The 22,782-nt window shown below is 37.7% G+C and overlaps 4 protein-coding genes across 6 annotated transcripts; 2 read left to right on the top strand and 2 right to left on the bottom strand.

Moving 5' to 3' along the window:
* Nucleotides 1-744: 744 nt before the first annotated feature.
* LOC121238367 (DNA damage-repair/toleration protein DRT100-like) lies at nucleotides 745-2,204 on the bottom strand. Its single transcript, XM_041135214.1, has one exon. The coding sequence runs from the start codon at nucleotides 2,006-2,008 to the stop codon at nucleotides 911-913; it is 1,098 nt and encodes a 365-aa protein (XP_040991148.1). The 5' UTR covers nucleotides 2,009-2,204; the 3' UTR covers nucleotides 745-910.
* Nucleotides 2,205-5,353: 3,149 nt separating this feature from the next.
* On the bottom strand, nucleotides 5,354-18,835 carry LOC121238361 (putative tRNA (cytidine(34)-2'-O)-methyltransferase). 2 transcript variants are annotated; one of them, XM_041135209.1, is made up of 8 exons: nucleotides 18,823-18,835; nucleotides 9,895-10,089; nucleotides 9,664-9,773; nucleotides 7,517-7,585; nucleotides 7,317-7,375; nucleotides 6,870-6,930; nucleotides 6,731-6,784; nucleotides 5,354-5,639 (listed from the first exon to the last, which is right to left on the bottom strand). In XM_041135209.1, the coding sequence occupies exons 2-8, from the start codon at nucleotides 10,058-10,060 to the stop codon at nucleotides 5,358-5,360; spliced, it is 801 nt and encodes a 266-aa protein (XP_040991143.1). In that variant the 5' UTR covers nucleotides 10,061-10,089; nucleotides 18,823-18,835; the 3' UTR covers nucleotides 5,354-5,357. The 2 variants fall into 2 exon arrangements, with proteins under 2 accessions (XP_040991143.1, XP_040991142.1); XM_041135208.1 differs by lacking the exon at nucleotides 18,823-18,835 and having other exon boundaries at nucleotides 9,895-10,147.
* A 410-nt stretch (nucleotides 18,836-19,245) lies between these two features.
* On the top strand, nucleotides 19,246-20,123 carry LOC121238366. The gene has a single exon (XM_041135213.1). The coding sequence runs from the start codon at nucleotides 19,246-19,248 to the stop codon at nucleotides 19,678-19,680; it is 435 nt and encodes a 144-aa protein (XP_040991147.1). The 3' UTR covers nucleotides 19,681-20,123.
* Nucleotides 19,568-21,392, top strand: LOC121238363 (SURP and G-patch domain-containing protein 1-like protein). Of its 2 annotated transcripts, none has more exons than XM_041135210.1 (2): nucleotides 19,568-19,703; nucleotides 20,734-21,392. In XM_041135210.1, exons 1-2 carry the CDS (start codon nucleotides 19,634-19,636, stop codon nucleotides 21,375-21,377), a joined length of 714 nt encoding a protein of 237 aa, XP_040991144.1. In that variant the 5' UTR covers nucleotides 19,568-19,633; the 3' UTR covers nucleotides 21,378-21,392. The 2 variants fall into 2 exon arrangements, with proteins under 2 accessions (XP_040991144.1, XP_040991145.1); XM_041135211.1 differs by lacking the exon at nucleotides 19,568-19,703 and adding an exon at nucleotides 20,489-20,506.
* Nucleotides 21,393-22,782: the final 1,390 nt, after the last annotated feature.

The raw sequence follows: 22,782 nt of genomic DNA, 5'->3' as shown, positions 1-22,782 counted from the left end.
CATTTAAATATATAATTTTTAAATTATTAAATTTATCTCATCTCAAAATTTCTTTATATGTAAAACTTAATATTTTTTTTAATTCAACACTTACTTACATGTAAAATTCACAATCTTTTTTAATTTATTATAAATACATTTTAACTCATTTTAACATTCAAATACATTTAAATTTATCTTAAATAGATCTCATAAAACTCACTTCATCATTTTAATTCATTATTGTTCATAAAATAAAATTTAACTCAATTTAACATCTAATCACAACTTAAGAATGCATTACTTCTTTTGAGGCGGATGCAACTTCCTCCCGACTCCAAAGAATTTAAAAAAAAAAAAAAAAAAAAATCTTTCTTTTAACATTTGTGATCGTACTACTTCTCAGTTTTCTCATCTCTATCTCTTCCACTATTCGCTATGCTCGAAAGACAAGGTCACAACTTGCCATCTAATCCTCTTTCTCACCCCCTTTTGCCTTTATTATCGTCGTTCTCATTTTCCAAAAAGAAGCCAGAAGTTTAACTCCTATCACCATGCAATTAATTGATTATCGATCCAAAAAAAGGACGACTCTGATTGAAAGACTACTCAAAAAGATAAAGATAGCGCATGCAATTAATTAAAATTAAATAATATATGGATAGCCCATGAAATTGCTCAATAACTTCACTTGGGAATCTCTTGTGAGACAGGATGTTTAATTTTCACGTGCATGCAACTGCTGCCTTTAATTATCTCTGTGACTTTACTTACCCCTCACCTCAGCTTATAATATCATAATTGAACCTTACGACAGTACTTCTTAACAAATTACACTTACTTAATAAAATAAAAATAAAATCACTTACCACAATTGCGAGACACTAGACAACAATTACGAGGTGTTTCTGTATCGGGCGAACCATTAACATTAACAAGTCCTGAGTGGGTTGCCACACAAGCAATCATTGTTCATAAAAGAGGCGGCTTCAAGGTGATCAAATGGCGATCCCATGGGAATCGGCCCGCATAGGTGGTTGTAGCTCAGGTCCATGTGCCCGATATACTTCGCCGACGATAACGACTTCGGTATCGGACCCTTCAAGTTGTTGTACGACAAGTCCAGCGCCATCAAGTACGTGTTTGACCCGAAAACATCCGGTATATTACCCTCAATACTGTTTCGGCTCAAGTTCAGTATACCCACTCCAGAGTTACTCAACAGTGCCGGTGGTATCTGTCCCGAAAGCGAGTTACTGTCCAAATTAAGGGTAGAAAGTACCCGCATTTTCCCCAGTTGCTCCGGTATCAAACCCGAAATCCGGTTCATGGACAAATCCAAGTCCGCGAGCCGGTACATTTTGGATATGGACGCGGGAATTGAGCCGTGGAGCTGGTTCCTACTCAGTAGGGCCCGACTCAGCATGCCGAGCTTTCCAAAATCGGCCGGCATCTCGCCAGAGATCTGGTTGTTGCTGAGGTCTAGGTGCATCAACCTGGAGAGTCCCACGAGTGACGCCGGGATCTTTCCAGATATAGCATTATCGGCGAGGTTGAGGACCGTGAGTCGCTGGAGTTTTCCGATATCTTCAGGAATATCGCCGGATATCCGGTTTCCAATTAAGTCGAAGATTCGGAGGGAGGAGATCGATGTGATGCACTTGGGGATCTTACCGGAGATTCCCTTCCAGTCGGCGACGATAAGGTTGGTGAGGCGGTCTAGGTTGCAGATATCCGGCGAGATCGTGCCGGTCATGTACCCTGTGCGGCCTGCTTTTTCGAAAATGGGGTCCTCGGACTCGCCGCGGAGGTTAACGTCCGCGACTCGCTGAGTTGTCGGGTCACAGCTGACTCCGTACCATCCGGAGCAGCAGTCGGTGCCTGCCCAAGTGTCAAAGATGCCCAAGTATGGTTCGTTAAGTGCGTTCTTGAAGGACAAGAGAGCGGCGCGGTCCGAGGGCGGGCAGGAGGTAACGCCAGAGAGAGCGCCGACGAACATCATGGTAAAAGATATAAACAGCCACCCCATCTTTAGCTCAAAAAATAAAATAAAATACTAAATAAGAGAAGAAAAAGAGCGAGAGCTTTGCTCTGGTGTAAGAACGTGAATGTGAGGGAAGTTGGAGGATGTCTGTCCTCTGCAATAAGTGATATAAATGAATACGAAGGACAGTGCGTGTATGACTACTGTTTATATGTCTGCGAGCAGGGGAGAGAGGGAGGGAATGGCTAGTGGATGGGGGTTGGCTTACTTCAAATACACACTTTCGGACGAAACAGCCCTTATTGCACTGGGTAAAATTACACTTCTATAGCTTCTTTTTTTTTTTTTTCTAATCAAAATTACATTTCTATAGCTTGATTTGAGATTATATATATATATATATATTGGTTGATTTGATTGGCTGATAATTCATATGCAGATTATGGTACAATTATTTGTAAAGTAATAAATGATACAATTATTTGGAATATGATTATTTTATTTTGGGCCATATCATTATTATTGTTTTGTTAGAATAATTTTAGTTGAAAGGCAACTACATATGGCATAACAAGATATATAAAATAGGAAAATGATTTATATATTTTTCAAAAAAAATAAAATTGTAATAAAATCTGGAGTGAAGAGTAAAAAGAATTTCCTTGTTTGTTTTTTTTTTCAGATTTTGATAAGTACCACAAAAAGAGAATTTTTCAGTACTGTTTTGATTACACAAAATCAAATTATTTCATTTCATTTCATATAATTTTTATAAATTTTTAAACTTCTACATAAAATATAATAAATAATTTAAATTTTTAAATCTTAAAAAAACAAATATTATTAAAAAATAAGATTATAATAATATTTTATTTACAACAAACATTTCATCTCATGCGTAACCAAACGATCACTAATTTCTCTACCTAGATTTGAAGTAAAATTCAATAACATGATGATGATTATGAATGATGGATTTTGTCGTTTCTTTGAAAAAAGAGTAGGAAAAGTAGTTTGTTGTTCGTGGATGGAGAGCTCTAACTCTAACACTAGTACAATAATAGATCAATGACATCTTCATTAGTAGCCACTGAAGTATCTGTGCACTCTAACCCAACCCATTTGGTGTTTGATTAAATGTCCAGCTCATATGTATGAGTGTACCACATATAAATATTTGTTTTGGGTAAGTATTGTTGAGAAAAGAACAGTAGTAAGATAGGACCAAGTAGTATGCATTAATACAGTTTAGACATATCTGAATTCTAAATTCTCAAGCATTATTTCTCAATATATATATATATATATATATATATATTATATGGAGATGGAGACAAGCCATGTTTATATACACATGAAATTAATTGGCTTAATGTGGGTCCATATCTTTCTATAACTGGCAATATCTATTAGGCTGTCAGTAGGTCTGGCCTTGATTGGTTTCAACTTGTCGATAGAATTCACAGATGGCTCTTCTTGGCTTCACTTTCGGGTACATAACTCAATGCTTTTTTCGCGAGTAGATTTATAAATTCAATGCATGCCCATGGAAGTTTAGGACGAATCCCTGACGTCATGGACGAGTAAGATCAAAGAAAAAGAGAGAAAAAAAAATACAATGAGAGAAAGAAACAAAGGAGAAAATTTGGAAGGGTGGCAGCAACTCTTTGGTAAAAAAGGTTTTGTTTTTGGAAAACTCTACTCCAAGCAATTTTGCGCACCGAAGCGCATCAAGAGGTACGGCTGTACCGTGAAATGGTGTGTTTCAATTTTAATTCAGTAAAAGAAAAAATATCAATGCACCGTCTAGTCCCACATTCTCCTTCATTCTCACCCATTTGCCTTTTTCTTCTCTCTTTCCATTCTACTCCGTTCTCTTTACTTTAACAATGTCGATTCTCATTCTCTCTTCTGTCAAATTTTATTTTGGCAAAAGTTAATATGTGGAGCCAACGAGAGCGAAAAGGACAGAGGACAGCACTCTCAACTCTTTGGAAAGTTTATTCAGGAGAAAAGGCATGTAGAATTTCCAATAAATACAAACCATTGAAAATGCAAAATGAGACTATCCAATTTGGAAGTGAGAAAGTGTGAGTTCCTCAACATAAAACCATTCTAATTTGCCCCAAGTTGTTTGTTCAAAAGGAAAAGCAGGGAGGTTTTTGCCCAGGAGTGCCGAATTCATAATTTATTACTGTTGGGTCTTTGTGTCCATAGGAATCCAACTGCTCTAATGCATCATTTTGCCTTTATATAAAATTAAAGGAGATATGGGGGAGATGAAGGATTGAGTGGCCTGCGTTGAGGAAGGGAAAGGCCTGCGTTGAGCAAGGGAGATGAAGCTGCTTCTCTTTCGTTTTCGTTTACCCTCCTCTTTCTTCTTTCTTTTTCTTTGCTTCTTCTGTTTTTTTTTTTTATTTATTTAAATACTATCTGACAAAATAGTCCACCTAGGCAATCGGTACGCGGTTGGTACCCCAAATTGCTTATACATAGAAGAACTGTTTTTTTTTTATTTGGTTCGCTTAAAAATTACTTTCATTATGAGGTCAATATTAATCACATACAACAAATAAAAAAACATAGCGATATCTTTAAAATAAGGAAGGGAAATGAGATAAATAAAAATTAAAAATAATAATTGGGATTTTATAATTAGCTATATTTAACTCTTGAGAATCTTAGGGGAAAATAATATGTCTCGTGTCAAAATCCAATTGAATTGAATGTGATGGTGGAGGGAGCAAGATAGATGGACGGTGATATATATATATATAATAAGATAGTTAAGTGCATGCATGGGTGCCATGTGAAAACGATGATAGCAAGAGATCCTGGTAATAAAATCTAATGATTAATCCATGAATTGGGGTTGCATCAATTTTTGTTTACAACATTATATAATCTCTCTCTTCTTTTTTTCTCTCATCTTCCAAATCATTGATCATGATGTCTTAACCCTTTATTATCTTCCTCCGCTCCCCTTATTAACTTTAACTTGAAATTTGTAATATTAACAGTTCCAACTTCCAACACATTGGTAGGTGTTTAATTAAGATCTTAAGTATCTGAGAAAACATGGGGCTGTTTTGTCCTCATTACAACACAATTCAAAGTCCTCACGTGGAAGGCTCATAAACTTCTCTCCTCTCATCGACCCCATGCGAGTTTCTATTCATATATGTCGGTGGACTCACTCTCTGCAGTCTGAGTCTTCTGGTACAGAACGAGGCTTTATCTTTGCAGACGTGGTGTGTACTTATTTTTATCTATAGATTAATACACAAGCCAAAGCGTCATCCAAAAACCACGATTCATGCTACTTCCAAAAACCACCATCTCCGCTCAATAAAGATCAAATTGCCAATAAACTACGAATTCATCCAACTATGAATCAACAGAAAATATCCTCGGTAATAAAGGATTGCTCGGTTGTATCCACACAATTTTCAGATGGGGCCTCAAGTTGTTCATAGTTTAGCTGTCTGGAAGCTTCATACAAGGCGATGCCAACACTTACAGAGAGATTAAGACACCTAACATAAGTTTCAACCATTGGAATCCGAATGGTCCCACCTCCAAATGTTTCACTTTTGCAGTCCAGCAGCGCCTCAGGTGGTAGGCCGCAAGTTTCCGAGCCAAATATGAGATAATCACCTCTTCTGTAAGAAAAGTCCTGCAGAAACACAACTAAGGATGGTCAATTGAAAACATTTTATCAACTAGATTTTAACTAGAAAAAGCACGACCTAGAAATTCATGGAGACGTAAAGATGACATTATGAGAGAGAGAGAGAGAGAGAGAGAGAGAGAGGTCAGACTCCATACCAGTTTCATTATAAAATGACAACCTATCACCTCATCTTTAGTTTACTTTGGATTTATGGTTTCTTCTTCGATCGAGCTCCAAGTGTCCTGGATCTTTGTATCCTATTTCAGTGACTACATCTCAACTTGTACACGGCAATGCGTACTTCAAACTTATAATTGCATTGCATACTTTTTTAATCCACAACACTCGCTTTTATATTTCATAGGCAAATGTTATACATGATCGAACCCCCTTAGCTCAACTTGCACCAGTTTTTTATGAAGGAGTAGATAAGCCATTTGGTCCAAAGATCATTAGCCTGTATAATTTTCGTTTTCTATCTCTCAAGTCTAAGGCCTGGTTTTAGATAGTGAGTTGAGATGAAATAAATTTTTTTTTTTTATTGGTAGTTGAGATGAAATAAAATGAAAGTTAAAAGTTGAGTAAAATATTGTTAGAATATTATTTTTGTTGAATTGTTTATTGTATTTTGTTTGGAAATTTAATAAAGTTGTAATGATAAGATAAGATAAGATGAGTTGAGATGGTTTCACTATCCAAACCAAACCTAAGACAAATGAAAAGAAATAAAAAATGAAATCCATACAAACTATGAATGATTTCATGACACACAAAACCCGTTACCCAAATGTCAATGATCCATATATTGAAATGCTTCGGGAGTTCAAGTAATTTTCATTAACAATTTTTTTTTAATCCACATAATTAGGCATAGCCAAAGTACACAAGAAGTAGACAAGAGAAAAACTCTAGGACTCTAATCCCTCCCACCGAACTTTCTCTATTTTCATTATGAAAATTAACATGCTCTTCAAGAACTCTAACTGAGGTGTTCAAGCTCTCTCATTCAAAATAAAAGTTGAAGAACACAATTAAATAATGCACATTAACAAATAACCATGGGTACAAAGCAAACTAGAAAGACCAAGGCTTACTGAATGAATTGCCGTTCCTCTCTTGGTGAATGCAAGCAACCGCTTTTCCCCACCCTGTGTCAAAAGACAGAAAACAGTCGGAGTCAAAGACAAAGCAAAAGAAACGTCTCCGAATTCCAATTTATGAGACAAAAAGAACCTGTCGCCTGAAATAGTCTCGAAACTCCACCCATGAGCCATGAACTTTAACAACCACATATCTATCAGTACAGTTAATTGTTGAAAATAGGCAAGCATCAAGGACATTGATGACACAACATAAATACAAAAGGCAGTTGGCAGAAAATTGTCTGAATGAGCCATGATTGAATCCAGCCAATCACATAAGTTCAAGTTTAAACTATTAAATCTGGTTTTGGCACAAAAGGCAAGAAAGCAAGGTAGTAGCATATCCTTCCCAGAACAAGTAACTCTTCAGTTGTAAAACAAAGAGCTTAAAACCATTTTTTAACCTTGAGGCAGCAAAGAAATTGGTTTTGAACTTTCCCATATCAATTATCAGTTCATAAAATACTAAAGGTGGATATTTATATCCGACAAAAAGTAACTGAAATAATGAAAATTAATGGAAGATATGCTTGGATACGGCCAGTAATCCAACCCTGCACGCTTTAATTTTGCATCATCCACCTGAAATCCTAATGGCTGAAGAAGAAAAGATGCATGTTAATCAACAAAAGGCAGCAGCAACTTTATAATAAAGGGTCAGTCTAGGGCAGTTCAATGATACTGTTTATATAAACAACATGATAAAATAACAATCACACTCAAATAGGAAATCTATACCCCAACTAGATGCAGTCCAACAGCTGATGCAGCACATGTTCTGGCAATGCAACCGGTGTTTCCAGGAATCTGCGAGGGACAATACAACACTCTAAAAAATGAGAAATCCAAACAAATTATCATTGCACCCATCCACACAAAACCTAATACAAAACACATCTAAAAAATATTTACACAAGTTTTCAAAATCACCAAACATGAACTATAATTTTGAGTGACCAAATTATGGGATTCCCAAAGTATTTTCCCTAATTAGGAGAAATTGATCAGTAGTGGAATTGGAGAAGTATAAATTGAAGTACCAATTACAACCTTTATTATCTAAAAATAATGTAAAATATTGCCATACATTGAACTGCTATCTACAGAAGCAACTGTCAGCTAAGAAAGTAATTAACAGACCACACATATTAAAAACTCGGACTGTGAACTATGAGTTGCTATCAACACACCTTCATTGATGTTCTTAACTCGTAAAGCATACCGTGCAAACCTGGTTGCATTGATACCCATTTTTATCAAAGTTGAACATATTGTTTTTGTTAATGTAAAAATAAGTGTTGGCATATTCTTGTGAAAACCTTTTTAAAATTATGTTGTAACAAGTGTTGAAGTGTGTCAAAGTGGAAAGGGGGTCAAGTGAGCCCAACACGGCTCGAGCAGAACACAAACAGGAATTTCGCTTGACACATGGCTCGAGCGACACTCAAAACAGAGAGTTCACTCGACATGGCGCTCAATACAATGCTCAAGCTATGGACATCCAGAGAGTTCGCTCGACATGACACTCGGCACAACACTCGAGCTATGGACATCCAGAGAGTTTGCTCAAGCCTAGCTCGACCTGGCGCTCGAGCGACTTCAGAAGTGCTTCATTTGCTCGACCCGCGCTCGACACTCTACTCGAGCCAATGTTCAGAAAACCTAATTTTTCCTAAGGCTTGAGTGCCTCACTCTTGGGAGGTATAAAAGGAAACATTTCATTATGCCCTTGTGTGGAAAAACAAAGCCCCCTTCCAAGAGCATTCAAGAGAAACTCTCCCTCACATTCAAAGTTGAATCTCTTGGAAAATATACCTCCACCAAATCACACTCAAGATAAAAATAAAGTTGAGTCCATTGGAGTGGATGTGTTCATTGGCCGGAAGGTTTCTGGAGCTGCTGTTGCTGCAGAGATCGAGAGGTTCTCGTGGGATGCTATAGAAATGTCGAAGTTCTAGCACTACATGCATGCAAAGATCAAGTGGGTCACTTGTGGTATTGCAAGCCAAGTTTAGCTACTACAAAAGTTTTGTGAGTGTTTCTAAATTGGTTGTAACGAACTAAAATTTTTTATAGTGGATTTGTGGTGGTGATCTACACCCGGAGTGGTTTTATATTTTGAAGAAGTTTTTCAAATGAGTTTCCACTTTGTGACCAAATCTCTGCGTTGATTATTTGTGTGATTTGTCTCTTTGATTAATTGTGTACTTGTCAATATTTTTATTAGACCAGAAAATTTTGAACTACACCTATTCAACCCCTCTAGATGTTGTGTTGGGTAGAACCACTGCTTTTTCAGTTTTCACTTCACACCAATTGCTGTACTCATCAGAAAAAGCATGGATCCATTCCTCGGTACTCCACTGACATTTATCACCAAATAGCCAGCAAGACTCCATCCGCAGATCCTTATACTTGGCAAGGAGTAAATACGCGACAGCTAAGAGACATTATCACAGTCACATATGCCTAATAAGCATGCGTCTTTGAAAGTTTCTCGTACTTATTAGACAACCAAGGCACTAACTTTAAGAGCCAAGCATTTGTGATCCGATGTTTTACTCATATCCCATCAATCAAATATCAGTAATATCATACTTTGGTTTCATACAGGGAGCTTCACCATTCAAAGCACTTGAGGCTTTCCTTCCTCCCTAAACACTTTTTTATACAAAATACATAAACGCACATAATAATTCCACAACAGTTTGTGGAAGACTAATTCCCTTTCCACGCAATTCAACCATATACCAGGGCAAAAGTCTTAACTTTATCAACTACCCAACGTAATAAGAAACAAGAACAAGGGAGTTTTTATAGACTAACTGAAAGAAATAAACAGAAAGGCGGGGGCCTTGGGAAAAGTTGCAGCATTTTAGTGGTACCTGAGGTGAAACTAAAACCACTTGAAGAAGCTTCCTTCTCGAAACCTCCTCGGTCACCGCCTTGCCCACACCGCGAGGCAAGGGCAGAGAACTCTCCAGGCCTCCTTCGGCTGCGACATCATACCAACGTTACACACATCATATGAAAATCTAACTTAAGTTTAGAACATATATAAAGACATAAACCAATATGCGGGAACATGTATGGAGAGAAAGTGAGAGAGAGAGTACGTTGAGAGCAGAGAGGAGAGAAGGGAGAGGAGGAGAGAGAGAGGTGGAGCTTGTGCTTGAATTGGGCAAACTGGATAGAGCGAAAGAGAGGACATTTGGAGCGGAAATGGAAATGAAAATGGAGGGGGCTTATGGCATTTAGGGTTCTGAGACTACTGCCGTCCATTTTATTGGTAGACTATGTAACACCTTCCTCTTCTCGCTCCTCCCATCGCCATTCCTACTCTTATCTATTGGGGAGAAGTATTAATATTACAACTATTCGAAACTAGTAAATAATAATAAATCTTAGAGAAATTTTATTTCGAATCGGTGTGCACAGCAAACACAATTTTGTATTTAATTGACATAATAATACTTGAATGATTTAAAATTAGATTTTTAATAAATCAAATATTATAACATTAATACAACTATCAAACGAGTGATGAATGTTATTTTTTTTAACTTCAAAATTTAATTTTTTTTTGGAAGCAAATATTAATATTTTTACAGCATAATTTCACGCGCATTATGTGCTAATTAGGAATAAGCCTGTTTGTCAGAAAAGAAATAAACCTAGGGGTAAAACGTAAATATACTTGGATTCTTCTCGAGTATATTTCGGTAAATAATTCTTTACCCTTTCTTCTGGTTTTGAATTTTCTGATTTGATTTTCGTGGGGAGATAGATAGGGTTGCAATTTTTGGATTTATTTTCTGCTTTCATGTCGTGTGCTCGTATTTGAGTTTGTGTGTGGCTTTTGGTACAAGCTTCAAAGGTTTTGAATTTTTGGGCTATTTGCTTTACCATCGGGGTCAGTGATTGCCGGTTAATGAGTACATTACTATTGTTTTAAGGTTACTAGGGTTTCGATAGTCTTTGCGTGAGCATTGGTGGTCCCTGCTTTGAGGGTGGGGGAGCAATGGAGAATGAGATGGAAAATATGTAGAAAAGGTTTTTGTTATCAGAACAAGAGAGTAGAGGTGGAGATCTCACAGGTTGAAGTTAGGAAAGAAGTGGGAAAAGGAAAACTTTGCATTATGGTTCTGATCATCTCTGAGAGAATGGTCAACAAAGAAGCTTTTAGATCGACAATGGTTAAAGTGTGGAACACGATGGGCTGGGTACAGTTTAAAGAGATGGGTCTAAACAAATTCCTGGTCGAATTTCAATTCCAACAGGATAAACAGAAGATTCTTATGCATGGAAGACCTTGAAGGGACCCTAGTGGAAGGAGATCCTTCTTTCTCCTCGGAGTTTTTCTGGATCCAAATTCACAATATGCCTTTGGTAAGTATGACTCATGAGATAGGAAGGCAAATAGGGTCCGGGGTTGGGAGCGTTCTTCAACTGGACATGGATGAGACTGGTAATGTATGGGGTCCGTTTTTACGATTAAAAGTGAAGATAGATATTACTAGACCACTTTGCAGAGGAAGGCTACTGAAGTTGGATGATAAGCAGTATAGGTTGCCTATCAGATATGAACGTCTTCCCTCTTTTTGTCTTCAGTGTGGCACTATAAAACATAAGGAAGGAGGCTACCCAAAAGGTTCACGAGGAACAAATGGTAAACCAAGCAATGAATTTGGTCCTTGGCTCCGTGCTAATCCTCCAAAGGCCGGCAGCACAACCACAAAAAGATACCAAGGAAGTGGCCGGAGCTATGAACAATCAATCAGACAGCAGGAAAAGGTAGAAGAGGAAGGCCATGCTATCGACCATAATCAATCCCCTTATTTTCAGGATATTGCTGCAGGTGCCCATACTCTTCTGGTGCCCAAAAAGGAGGATCAACAGGATAGGAAAGTTGACATACCGAAAGTACCAAGTCTCGAGGAAACCTCAAAGAAGCTGCCTACAGTTCCAAAAGTCCAATCAGATGTCAAGGAAAGTGGGTCCTCGGAAGCCCATGCAGATGTGGAGATGTCACATACCAGCCACTCAGACGTATTTCCAAAAGACAAGGGACCTTCATTAGCCTCCCAAGTTAATTCTCTAAACCAATTAATGTCCCAAAAGATTAATCAATTGGTTCAAGTTAAGAAAAACACTCATTGGAAGAGGCGAGCCAGGGCTCATATCCTTGGCTCCACTGATAACAACCAGGACCTTTCTCTAAAGACTCACTTGTTAACACCCTTAAAGAGGAACTCTGGTACTGCTCTAACTGAGGAAAGTTCCTTAGATGTTCAAAAAAAACTGAAATTTACTCATCCATGTTATGGTGATCTCAAGGAAGATTTATTGGTGGTGGCTACTGGACAACACCACCAACAGCCATGAAGTGCATAAGCTGGAACTGTCGGGGGCTTGGGAACCCCTGGACAGTTCACGAACTTCTCCTCTTGGTGAAGACAAAGTCCCCAAGTCTCATTTTCCTAATGGAGACTAAGTGTTCTAGATCCAAAATGGAGAAAGTGAAGCAAAAACTATGGATGAAAAATTGTTTCGTGGTTGATAGCATGGGTGCTAGTGGTGGTCTAGCACTATTGTGGAAGGATGAATTGGTGGTGTCTTTGAAAAACTTCTCTCACTTCCATATCTCTATCAAGATAAGAGGTAATAGGGGCACATGGCTCATGACAGGCTTTTATGGACATCCTTTGACAGTCAAGAGAAGCTGCAGTTGGAACTTACTAAAGGCTTTGAAACCCACAGATAATTCCCCATGGCTTTGTGTTGGAGACTATAATGAAATCTTACATAATGATGAAAAGTTTGGTGGAAGATTGAGACCTAATTCCCAGATGGAAGACTTTAGACAATCCCTAGTATTGAACGGGCTGAGTGACCTAGGCTATATAGGAGATAAATACACATGGTGTAATAACAGGCAGGGACCTCAATTCACCAAAGAAAGATTGGACAGGGCGTGTGCAAATGAAAAATGGCTAGAGATGTTCCCAGATACTATGGTGAGTACAGAAGCAGTCCAAAGGTCTGACCATAGACCTCTTATTATTAACATTATCCCTAGAAACCAGTTCTTTACAAGAGAAGAAAGGCCATTTCGATATGAGGTCTGTTGGGCAGCCAGAGAGGAGTGCAGCAAGATAGTGGAAGAGGCATGGAAAGAAAGCAGCTTAGCAACTAACAAATTAGACCAGGCTGTTACAAGTCTGGCCAGATGCCAGGATAGACTAAAAAAATGGGGTTTGATAATAGCAAAGGGGGAAAGGAAGGAACTACAAGCCAAGAGACAACAACTATCAGCTCTACAGAAGGCAAATACTGGGGATCTTACAGAGGAGATAAGGGCAAAGAAACAAGAACTAGACAAGATGCTTGATGAGGAAGACAAAAGATGGAGACAAAGGGCAAAACAGAAATGGCTGAAGGAAGGGGACAGGAACACTAAATTCTTCCACCAATGTGCTACCAATAGAAGAAAAAGAAACTTCATTGGTAAAATCTCAGATGGAGATGGTGAAGAGGCAGTAACAAAGGAAGGGATCAGTGCAAAATTTCAAAATTTCTTCAGGGGTCTCTTCAACACTTCCTGCCCCGAAAACATTCCCCTATGCCTAAAGCATCTAGACAGATCTGTCACCACTGATATGAATGCAAGGCTAACTAGGAAATTCACACGTCAAGAGGTTGAAGAAGCACTTTTTAGCATGAACCCTTTGAGCTCTCCAGGCCCAGATGGTTTCCCCCTAGCTTTCTACCAAAACCATTGGGGTAAGATTGGTGATAAGGTCAGCGAAGCTGCACTTTTCTTGCTCAATTCTGATGGCCAATTTGATTCTATAAATTATACATATATAGCACTGATTCCTAAGTTGAATTGTCCCTCAAAAGTATCTGAATTTCGCCCAATAAGCCTGTGTAATGTGATTTACAATATCGTCTCAAAAGCCATGGCTAACAGATTGAAAACTATTCTGCAAGACATCATTTCCCCTACACAGTCTGCTTTTATCCCAGGCAGATTAATCACTAATAATATCATAGTAGCTTTTGAGGCATTACACTCCATGAAGAGTAGACTGAAAGGGAAAGAGGGTTACATGGCCCTAAAGCTAGATATGAGTAAAGCGTATGATCGAATTGAATGAGCCTTTTTTAGAGAAGTCATGAGAAAAATGGGCTTTGCTGAAAACTGGATCAGACTTGTCATGAAATGTGTGGAATTAGTATCATACTCCATCCTTCTGAATGGCATACCTCAAACCCTTTCAAGCCTACTAGAGGTATTAGACAAGGAGACCCTTTGTCTCCATACCTCTTCATATTATGTGCTGAAGTGCTAAGCTCTATGCTCAACCAAGCAGAATCCTCCAAAGCTATCTCGGGTGTTCCCATTGCAAGAGGCAGAGTTCATCTTAATCATCTTCTATTTGCAGACGACAGCCTTCTTTTCTGCAAAGCAAACTCCCTTGAGTGGAGTAGGCTAATTTACTTGCTAAATATTTATGAAAAAGCCTCGGGCCAATGCTTAAACAAAGAGAAGTCCTCTATACAGTTTAGCAAGAACACTCCAAGGGCAAACCAGGAAATCATTTTAGAGATAGCAGGAGTGAGATCTAGCCTTCCTTATGAACAATATCTGGGTCTACCCTCTTTAATAGGCAGGTCAAGATACCAATCCTTTAAGTCTATACTGGACAAAGTCAGACAAAAGCTAAGCAGTCTTCGAGTCAAATGGTTATCACAAGCTGGAAAAGAAATATTCCTCAAAGCAGTGGTGCAGGCAATGCCAACTTATAGCATGGGCGTCTTTAAACTCCCTTGGTCTCTTCTGAAAGATATAAACAAAGTCATGATAAACTTTTGGTGGGGTCAGGTTGAAGAGGAAAGGAAAATCCATTGGGTATCTTGGAAGACTATGGGAAAATCAAAAGCAGCTGGTGGCATGGGATTCAGAGATTTACATAGCTTCAACCTTGCAATGCTGGCTAAACAAGGTTGGAAGATTCTGCAACACCCTCAAGCTTTAGCATCCCAAGTATTAAAAGCTAAATATTTTCCTTATAGTGACTTTTTTCAAGGAAAAATGGGCAGCAGGCCCTCATTTATTTGGAGAAGCATAATGGAGGCTAGAAACCTATTAAAAAGAGGCACTAGATGGAGAGTAGGAAATGGTGAATCTATTAAAGTCTGGGAAGATAAATGGGTTCCAAACCTTCCATATGCTAAAATCATGAGTCCAGTGAGGCTACTGAACCCGATGGTTGTGGTTAGTGATCTAATTGAACCTGGTACAAACCAATGGAAGGACAGGTTGGTGGATGAGGTGTTTTCTCAAGATGAAGCTACTTTGATCAAGCAAATTCCCATTAGCTACAACAACAGCCCTGACAAACTGATCTGGACAAGCACATCAAAGGGGTCCTTTTCTGTTAGGAGTGCCTATCACTTGCAAATGGACTTGATGGAATCTGTGAAGGGCCAGGCATCTAGTAGTTCAAATGACAAGAGATTTTGGTTGAACCTGTGGAAACTTCAGATCACTCCAGCTGACAAACAATTTATTTGGAGAGCTAGCCATGAGGGACTACCAACCAACTAGAATCTATTTAAGAAGAAGGTTATTGACAAGCCTTCTTGCCCTGTATGCCTAAGAGAGGAGGAAAATATTATTCATGCCATTTGGAACTGCCCTGCTGCTCAAGACGTATGGCACCAATGCTCAACTAAACTCCAAAAATGCAACTCCCCCAAACACTCAATCAAGAACCTCATTAAAGAGCTAGAGGAATCAGGAGGCAAGGAAGTGATTGAGGAGTTTGCAGTGGTAGCTAGAAGAATATGGATGAGGAGAAACCAATTCATATTCCAACAAGAGTTTAGAGGCCCTAACTCAGTAGCAAAGCAGGCTAAGGAAACTCTACATGAATTCAAATCAACCACTTTTAATGATCCAGTTCGTCAACTCACAGAACAGAACAATCCTAATTGGAGTCCACCCCCTCTAAACTCTTTTAAACTCAACTGGGATGCTGCGGTTGACATATTTCAGTGTAAAATTGGGATAGGTCTAATCATCAGGGATTGGAATGGCAGAGTTGTGGCAGCTTCAAGAAAATATAAACCTCTCTCCCCTGACCCTCTATTGGCAGAGGCTATTGGAGCTAAGGAAGCAACGTGTTTTGGCCTACAATTGGGAATTAAGAGGATCATACTCGAGGACGACTCTAAGATAGTCATCTCAGCAATCAACAGCAGCAATCAGGAAATGTCAGCTACGGATATGCTCATAGAAGATGTCAAAAATCAACTAAACAGCTATGAAGAGTGGTCAGTTTTGCATGTTAGAAGGGAAGGAAATCAAGCTGCACACAAGCTTGCGAGAGATGCACTTTTACATTCTAACTCTATTTTTTATATGGGAATTATTTCCCATTATATTCTTGACGTTTGTTGATATTCTATGAATGAAATTCAACTTTCAAAAAAAAAAAAAAAGGTTACTAGGGTTTCAGTTCTAATAATTAAATAAAAGGCTTGAATTTTATGAACCCTAATGTGATCCAATAGTTTAGGAAAAGAAAAAATCTATATTAGTCTGGTTCTCTCTCCAACACCACACACCGTGACATGGCGAACCCGGTCTGCCATGTCATGGTTTTGCACTTAAACGGCTCGAAACCAAACTCACGCCATTTCTCTTTCCTTCGTCTTCTCCTTAGCGCAGAAACCCTAAACACCACGCAGAAAACCCACGAGTCTCTTCTCCTTCGCGCAAAAACCCTAAACACCACGCACCAAACCAACGCCATTCTCTCTTTCGTCTTTGAGTCTTCTCTCTCGAAATATCCTTCGTCCTCTTGACTACCCTCTCTCCCTCTCTCACTTAGCCTCTACCCATCCCTCCCTAGCGACAAGAACTTCCGTCTCGTAGCCCCGATCTGTGCCTGCCTCCCCAATCTGCGTCCGCAATCTCTCCGTCGAAAACGTACGGTCAGTCAAACTCCGATATATGAATGTGAATGTTTTCATATGCTAACATGTTGTGTGTTGATATGCTTGGATGATTTGTATTGATATGCTTGGATGATTTGTATTGATATGCTTGGATGTTGTGATATGTTGTGTATTAAGCTTTAGGTTTCTGAAAAATGCAATTCATAGTTGCTCTGTCTGTTTGAAATGGATCTTTGTTATGCTATTCGACAGTGGCTGGGCTAAAATTACAAAGCCTCTGCGAGAGTGAGTTATTTCCAGATTTTTTTGTGTGTTTAATTCTGAGGTCTCGTGGGTTTTTTATAGATGAGGGGGAAGGGATAACGTGAGTCTTCCAGAGATTGGATAGAGTTTGGAGTTGGGAGTTGGTTTCTATTTAGGATCTTATTTAAACTGGAACCTAAGGGATAACCACAAGGGAATGCTGATAAGGGAAGCAACCTAATGAGATATAAACTCTGTTTAATCTGATCTGTTAGCCTATTTTGAAGATAAAATAAAATAATAAAATAATAGATTTTGAGTCCTATTTGGGTTCGAATGTTACACCTTACGCTCTTCCAATTGATAATGCTGGGTTGCCAAAGGTGGAGGTGGCCGGATTGGCATAAATCCAGTCTTCAAAATGGAGGTCTTGGGTTCAAAACCCCCTCCCCAAATGTATAAAAAAAAAAATGATGATGCTGGGTTTTATGCCCTTTTAACGTTCTCTTGGACAATGCCTATGATATTATTAAACTTTTTTCGTTTTCCTTTTTGGGTTTTGTAAACAAAATTAGTGGTATACTGACTGTATGGTTGAGAATGTTTGTTGGGCAGTGTTTGAAATCTTCTGGGCTCTCTCTTTCACAGCCATAGAGTCATTTTTGGATTCCTCATAATGTATTTATTTTGGTCTTTCACAAAAATAAAAAATATTTTGATGGTGGTTTTGTTCTTTGCTTCTGGCTTGCCGCATCAATTATCAATCTTATACACCTATGGTTATTTGCAAATGGATGGACAAAAGTGGGATTTGAAAGTTTTTGCCACTTTTAATGAAGAACATTTCAAGGAAATCACTCAGCTTCTTGACATTGGACAATTTTAGGTATGATGAATTTGTGTTCAAGTTTTCCACCTTACATTTGAAATCAACTATAGAAAATGTTGTCAAAAATGGGTTTGTTGTATCACAGAGAAAATGAGCAACTTTCCAAATATTACGAAATCTGCTAGAGCAATCATGTTGGTGGAGCTTAAGAAACTAATTGAAGCAAATCCTTTATCCCCTGATAAATTGCAATTCTCAAACCTTAAAAATTCAAGGTTAGGGACTCTCATCAACCGAAGGTAACTCATTTAAAGATGCTTTACTTCCTTCTAAATGGAAAATATGTACTTTTTATCAAATTTTAAAGATAATTTTGATGAAGCCAATGCCAATGCTCTAAGATAAGATGAGATGAGATAATTTTAGATGAAAGTTGAATAAAATATTGTTAAAATATTTTTTTTTAATATTATTATTGTTTTGAAATTTAAAAAAGTTGAATTGCTTATTGTATTTTGTGTGAAAAATTTAATAAAATTATAATGATAAGATGAGATGAAATGAGATAGATCAAAAATATTTCTCAATCTAAACAATCCCTAAATCTGTGAAAATTATAGGCCTGAATGGTAAATACTGGTCGACTTGTAAAATAAGTTATAAAGGACTTTCATGATCTTGTAAGATAAATGAATGGAAATATGATATTTATAGTTTTAAAATGTGTAAATTTTGTGTATTTATTTTAAAAAAAAGTCAATCTAAGATTTATAAAAAAATTATTTTTTTAATAATAAATCTTATTTTTTAAAATAAATACAAAACTTGCATATCTTTATATAACCTTAATTATGGGTATTAGACGGCATGTTTGACTTTGCGAAGCCCAAAAATAAAGCCATAATACTGGCCCGCATTACTTGGTCCAAACCCGTGCTCATGTGGGCTAGAACCAGAAGAGACGCTTTATAAATCTGTTTCTCAGAAGATTTCTGCTGCTGACTCCTCTTCTTGTCGAACTGTCTGTCGGACACCCCTACTCTCAATATTCAGCTTCATACTAGCAAGTTTCGATGATTTGCAAACGGTATCAAGAAGCGAAGACAGGTAAAACCAAGATATTATTTAAGTCTGAATACAGGTGAATGCCTTTTCCGACTCCCAACTGTTCGATGGAATGTCGAGATCAAACATTGTTTTCTCAGCGTGTCATTTTCATTTGCTTTCTTTTTTTTGGTTTTTGATTTTGTTTTTTCTTGTATCGAAACGTCTCCTCTGCTTCTTTTTAAACCTATTTCATTCATTTGTTTATCAGAGACGTAAACTAACTTGCCTCCAGCTGTTCACTGAAAAGTTTGAATGAAGTATTTTAAGCCCTCTGTTTTTGGCGTTAATTTGTAATTCAGGTTTCGAACTGTTGAAATCGATGAATGCCGAGAAGTACTTAAAGAAAGTAGGACTGGGCAAAGAGGACTACTACTTCTGGAAACAAATTGGCAAAGCTCTGTTATGCATGTACACGATATTTGGTGCCGCCTGGCTCTACAACGAAACATCACCGCTGGGTTGGTGGACGCTGAAGCCTCGGCCCAAGGAAGAAAGAGAATTAGCCCACCTCTATGAGCGGCGAGAGTTTCCATATCCGGGTGATGAAGAAGCAATGCAAGAATTCATTGCCAAAGGGGGCATGGTCGGCACCACAATCGGTCCAAAGGGGTATATTGAAACGGATAAGGATGCGTTTAACTATCAGAAGGAGTTGCAGAACAAGAAGTTCGAGCAAGAAGCTCAGAAGTTGTGGCTGAGAATGAGGAATGAGGTCATTCAGGAGCTTCAAGAGAAGGGGTATGATGTGGAGTGAGCTTTTGTTCCGAGTTATCTCATGTAAGTAAAGCTTGAGTGAATGCTGAATGGGTTTCTGAAACATTAAGCGCTGTTCTATTTTATATATTGAAATGAAGGCTTAAATAAAATTTGAATGGTTTTGTAGAACTCTAATCGTTATATGAACAACCCATTATTTTTCCCAGCACAAGGGTGCGAGAGCAGTCCTGCTGCAGTTAGGGTTATTTCATGTCTAAGAAGAATGTTGCCCCAAGTGGTCTAAAAGTAAAAGAGTAATATTATACACCACATTATCATCTTACTTTCATTCTACTAAATAAGGTATGACACATTCATCACCATTACATGATAAAAAAATCCAATAAATTATCATTCAATGGTGATAAATGTGTTACATCTTAGTTAGTGAGATGAAAGTGGAATGGTAGTATGGTTGGAAGATGCCAAATTTTGACCTTTTTTTTTTTCAAAAAAAAAAAATCTAATTTAAAAGATGTTTTACCGAGATTACTTTTCTACTTTTTGGGTCACGGTGGAAATCATAGTTTCGAATTAAAGTTGATATGCACAGCCTCCGCCTCAAACTCTGATTTGTATTTTATGGTTTGGAATGTGGTGTGTGGTGTGTTTAATATTTATTGGTTTTATGGACAAGTTGGTGTAGCCATCAATGTGTTTTGGACGATTTCTTTAGTGTGCTTGCTAGCTGAATATGCTTACAATTTTTGGTTATCACAGTTGACACTCGTCCACATCATTTTTTTCACCCGATGTTTCCATAATTTTAATTTAAACTCTGTAACTTTTTTTTTGTATTAGAAGATTTACTTCACAATTGTTAGGTGGGTCACACTTCTTGTGATTAAAGATCTGGGTGATTGTAGGTGACCAAGTTTTATTTTATGCTGGTTTTTTCATGTCTATGTTTAACTTCTTCATAAATTTATCATCTATTGGTTAGTATTACCATTAATTGATTAAGAACTGCAGTTCGCTTAAGAATGAGAAAGATGAGACCCGAAGTTCCTGTGCATTTTCTAAATATCTTGGAAGCTTGTTTGTCAAACAGTTATTGGCTGTAACAGCCTAGGCATACTTGGTTCTTTGCCCATGGATAAAGCGGTGCCTCCTAGCCTCTTTGCTAATGATGGTTCGTTCATGGAGAGGTTCAAACAGCTTCAACAAGTAAAGGAGAATGAAAAGGAGAACAGTGCCAAACTAGAGGTGTCTAGACCAATCAAAATTAAATCAGGGTCATTGACTGCTAATCCTTCTGTTAATAAAACAAGTACAGAGTTTAAGACTAATGATACACGCAAGAACCCCCAGTCTGCTTCAGGTGGAAAACTTGCTTTCAGCTTGAAAAAGAAATCGAAGATTGTGGTGCCTCCTGTCAAGTTAGGTGCAGATGAGGATGAAGATGAAATTGATGCTGGAAAAGTTTCAGCTGATGCACCAATGAAACGACAGAAGTTAGATCAAGTGGATGCCTCTGAGCATTCATCTAGAGAAGGGGATGTTGGTAATAACTGCTTATATAATTTTTCTTTTATTTGGTTGGGTTTCTGTGGACAGTCTGCGGATCTGTTGGTATTTGGATCTAGTGAGGAACAGATTAGGAAAAGATTCCCACTACTTTCAGCTATCTTTTACTCTCTATATTGTTTTTGCTGCTCTCGATATGTACATGTTTTTAAAAACATGTCTTGCTAATTCTATCATTCATACTGCATACTTCATGCATGAGTGCAATATGGAAATATATGTGCTAACTTAATTTTTGTATTTAATTATAATTTTTCACACTTGATTTTGTCTAAGTAGCTATTATGTGCATTTGCTATATCTTTATCTATCTCCACTCCCACTTTTTGTATGGTTGATTTATTTTGATAATTCTTTTCCTTTGTTTTATAACCTTCCTTTTTTGGTTTAGTCCTTAAATTGGCCATCATTATGATTTTAATGGTGATTATAATCTTCCTCATGTGAATATAAAGTCATGATGAAAAGTCAAATGTTTCCTTTTCCCAGTTCACTCATTACTGGTTGTTGTCATTTCTCAACTACTGAGAGTGCATTGCTTTTACACAAAATCGTTTCTTCTCTTTAATAAAATGTGTATTTTAATACCAATTTTTAAGGCACTTTATGACCGATTCATGGTTTTCAAATACAGCACATGTTTCACACCCAATGGCCGCCTTTCCACTCTGTTTGGTTGTTACTTGGGAAAGAGATATGAAAGTAGGGAAATGGATGATTATAGAACAGAGTTGTTTACATTTTTATGCACTTTATACAGTATCTGGACATTTTTCTCGAATGTTGTACCTAATTTGTTATGACGACTATGATGATTATGAATATCTCATCTTTAATTCTCCTCATCACGCTCTTCAGAGCTCCTAGGAAATCATTTGTGTGGAGGCTAACTAAAGTTTACTGCTCTCTCTTTTCTCAATCCCCGCACATTTCTATTTATTTTTAACAATTAAAAAAGCTATGGGTCTGGCGAATATCGATTCCAAAGTGTTGGATGTTGTTGTCTCCTTTGTTTTGATTTTTTATATCAGTCTTTCTTCTTTTTCATTGAATAAATCTTCTTGATGAAATCATCTGAGGGTGTGTCTCTACTCTTGAATTGGTATGGATGAAGAGGACAAAACATTCTTGACTATTTCTCGTCTCATGACTGTAGCTTTTACCTTTAGTACCTATCAACATTGGTGGAAAGAGATGTTCAATGAAAGATTTGGAATATGTGGCAAGCCTGCTACAAGAGTGATTTGCATTCCCTTGTTCATGCTCCCGGTATTAATCAGTTTGTAAGTTGATCCTACAGTGAAGAAAGTTGCTGACAAATTAGCAAGTTTTGTGGCTAAAAATGGAAGGCAATTTGAGCATATTACACGTCAGAAGAACCCTGGAGATAGCCCTTTTAAGTAAGACCTCATTACATTGAAGCATATTAGGTTGTCTCTTGGCTTTTGCTTTGGTTGTTTTCAATCTAAGGCGTTTCTGTGCATGGCCATTTCCCCCACCCTGATAACATCTTAATATATAATTTGTCATGCATAATAAGGGAGATGCTTGTGAGTGGTCGGGTGTAATATTC

The sequence above is a fragment of the Juglans microcarpa x Juglans regia genome, chromosome 7D (genome assembly GCF_004785595.1).
Source record: "Juglans microcarpa x Juglans regia isolate MS1-56 chromosome 7D, Jm3101_v1.0, whole genome shotgun sequence".
Classification (NCBI taxonomy): domain Eukaryota; kingdom Viridiplantae; phylum Streptophyta; class Magnoliopsida; order Fagales; family Juglandaceae; genus Juglans; species Juglans microcarpa x Juglans regia.
The sequence above is the reverse complement of the archived record's forward strand: the minus strand, read 5'-3'. Positions and strand labels throughout refer to the sequence as shown.

Excerpts from the sequence above, each read along its gene's own strand:
- LOC121238367 (XM_041135214.1), bottom strand. The coding sequence starts at position 2,008 with ATGGGGTGGCTGTTTATATCTTTTACCATGATGTTCGTCGGCGCTCTC.
- LOC121238361 (XM_041135209.1), bottom strand. The coding sequence starts at position 10,060 with ATGGACGGCAGTAGTCTCAGAACCCTAAATGCCATAAGCCCCCTCCAT. Across the intron at positions 9,774-9,894 it reads CTCTCCTCTCTGCTCTCAAC|CCGAAGGAGGCCTGGAGAGT; the intron begins GTACTCTCTCTC and ends ATGATGTCGCAG. Across the intron at positions 7,376-7,516 it reads TTGGACTGCATCTAGTTGGG|CCATTAGGATTTCAGGTGGA; the intron begins GTATAGATTTCC and ends TTTCTTCTTCAG.
- LOC121238366 (XM_041135213.1), top strand. The coding sequence starts at position 19,246 with ATGAATGCCGAGAAGTACTTAAAGAAAGTAGGACTGGGCAAAGAGGAC.
- LOC121238363 (XM_041135210.1), top strand. The coding sequence starts at position 19,634 with ATGAGGTCATTCAGGAGCTTCAAGAGAAGGGGTATGATGTGGAGTGAG. Across the intron at positions 19,704-20,733 it reads TTTGTTCCGAGTTATCTCAT|TTATTGGCTGTAACAGCCTA; the intron begins GTAAGTAAAGCT and ends TTTGTCAAACAG.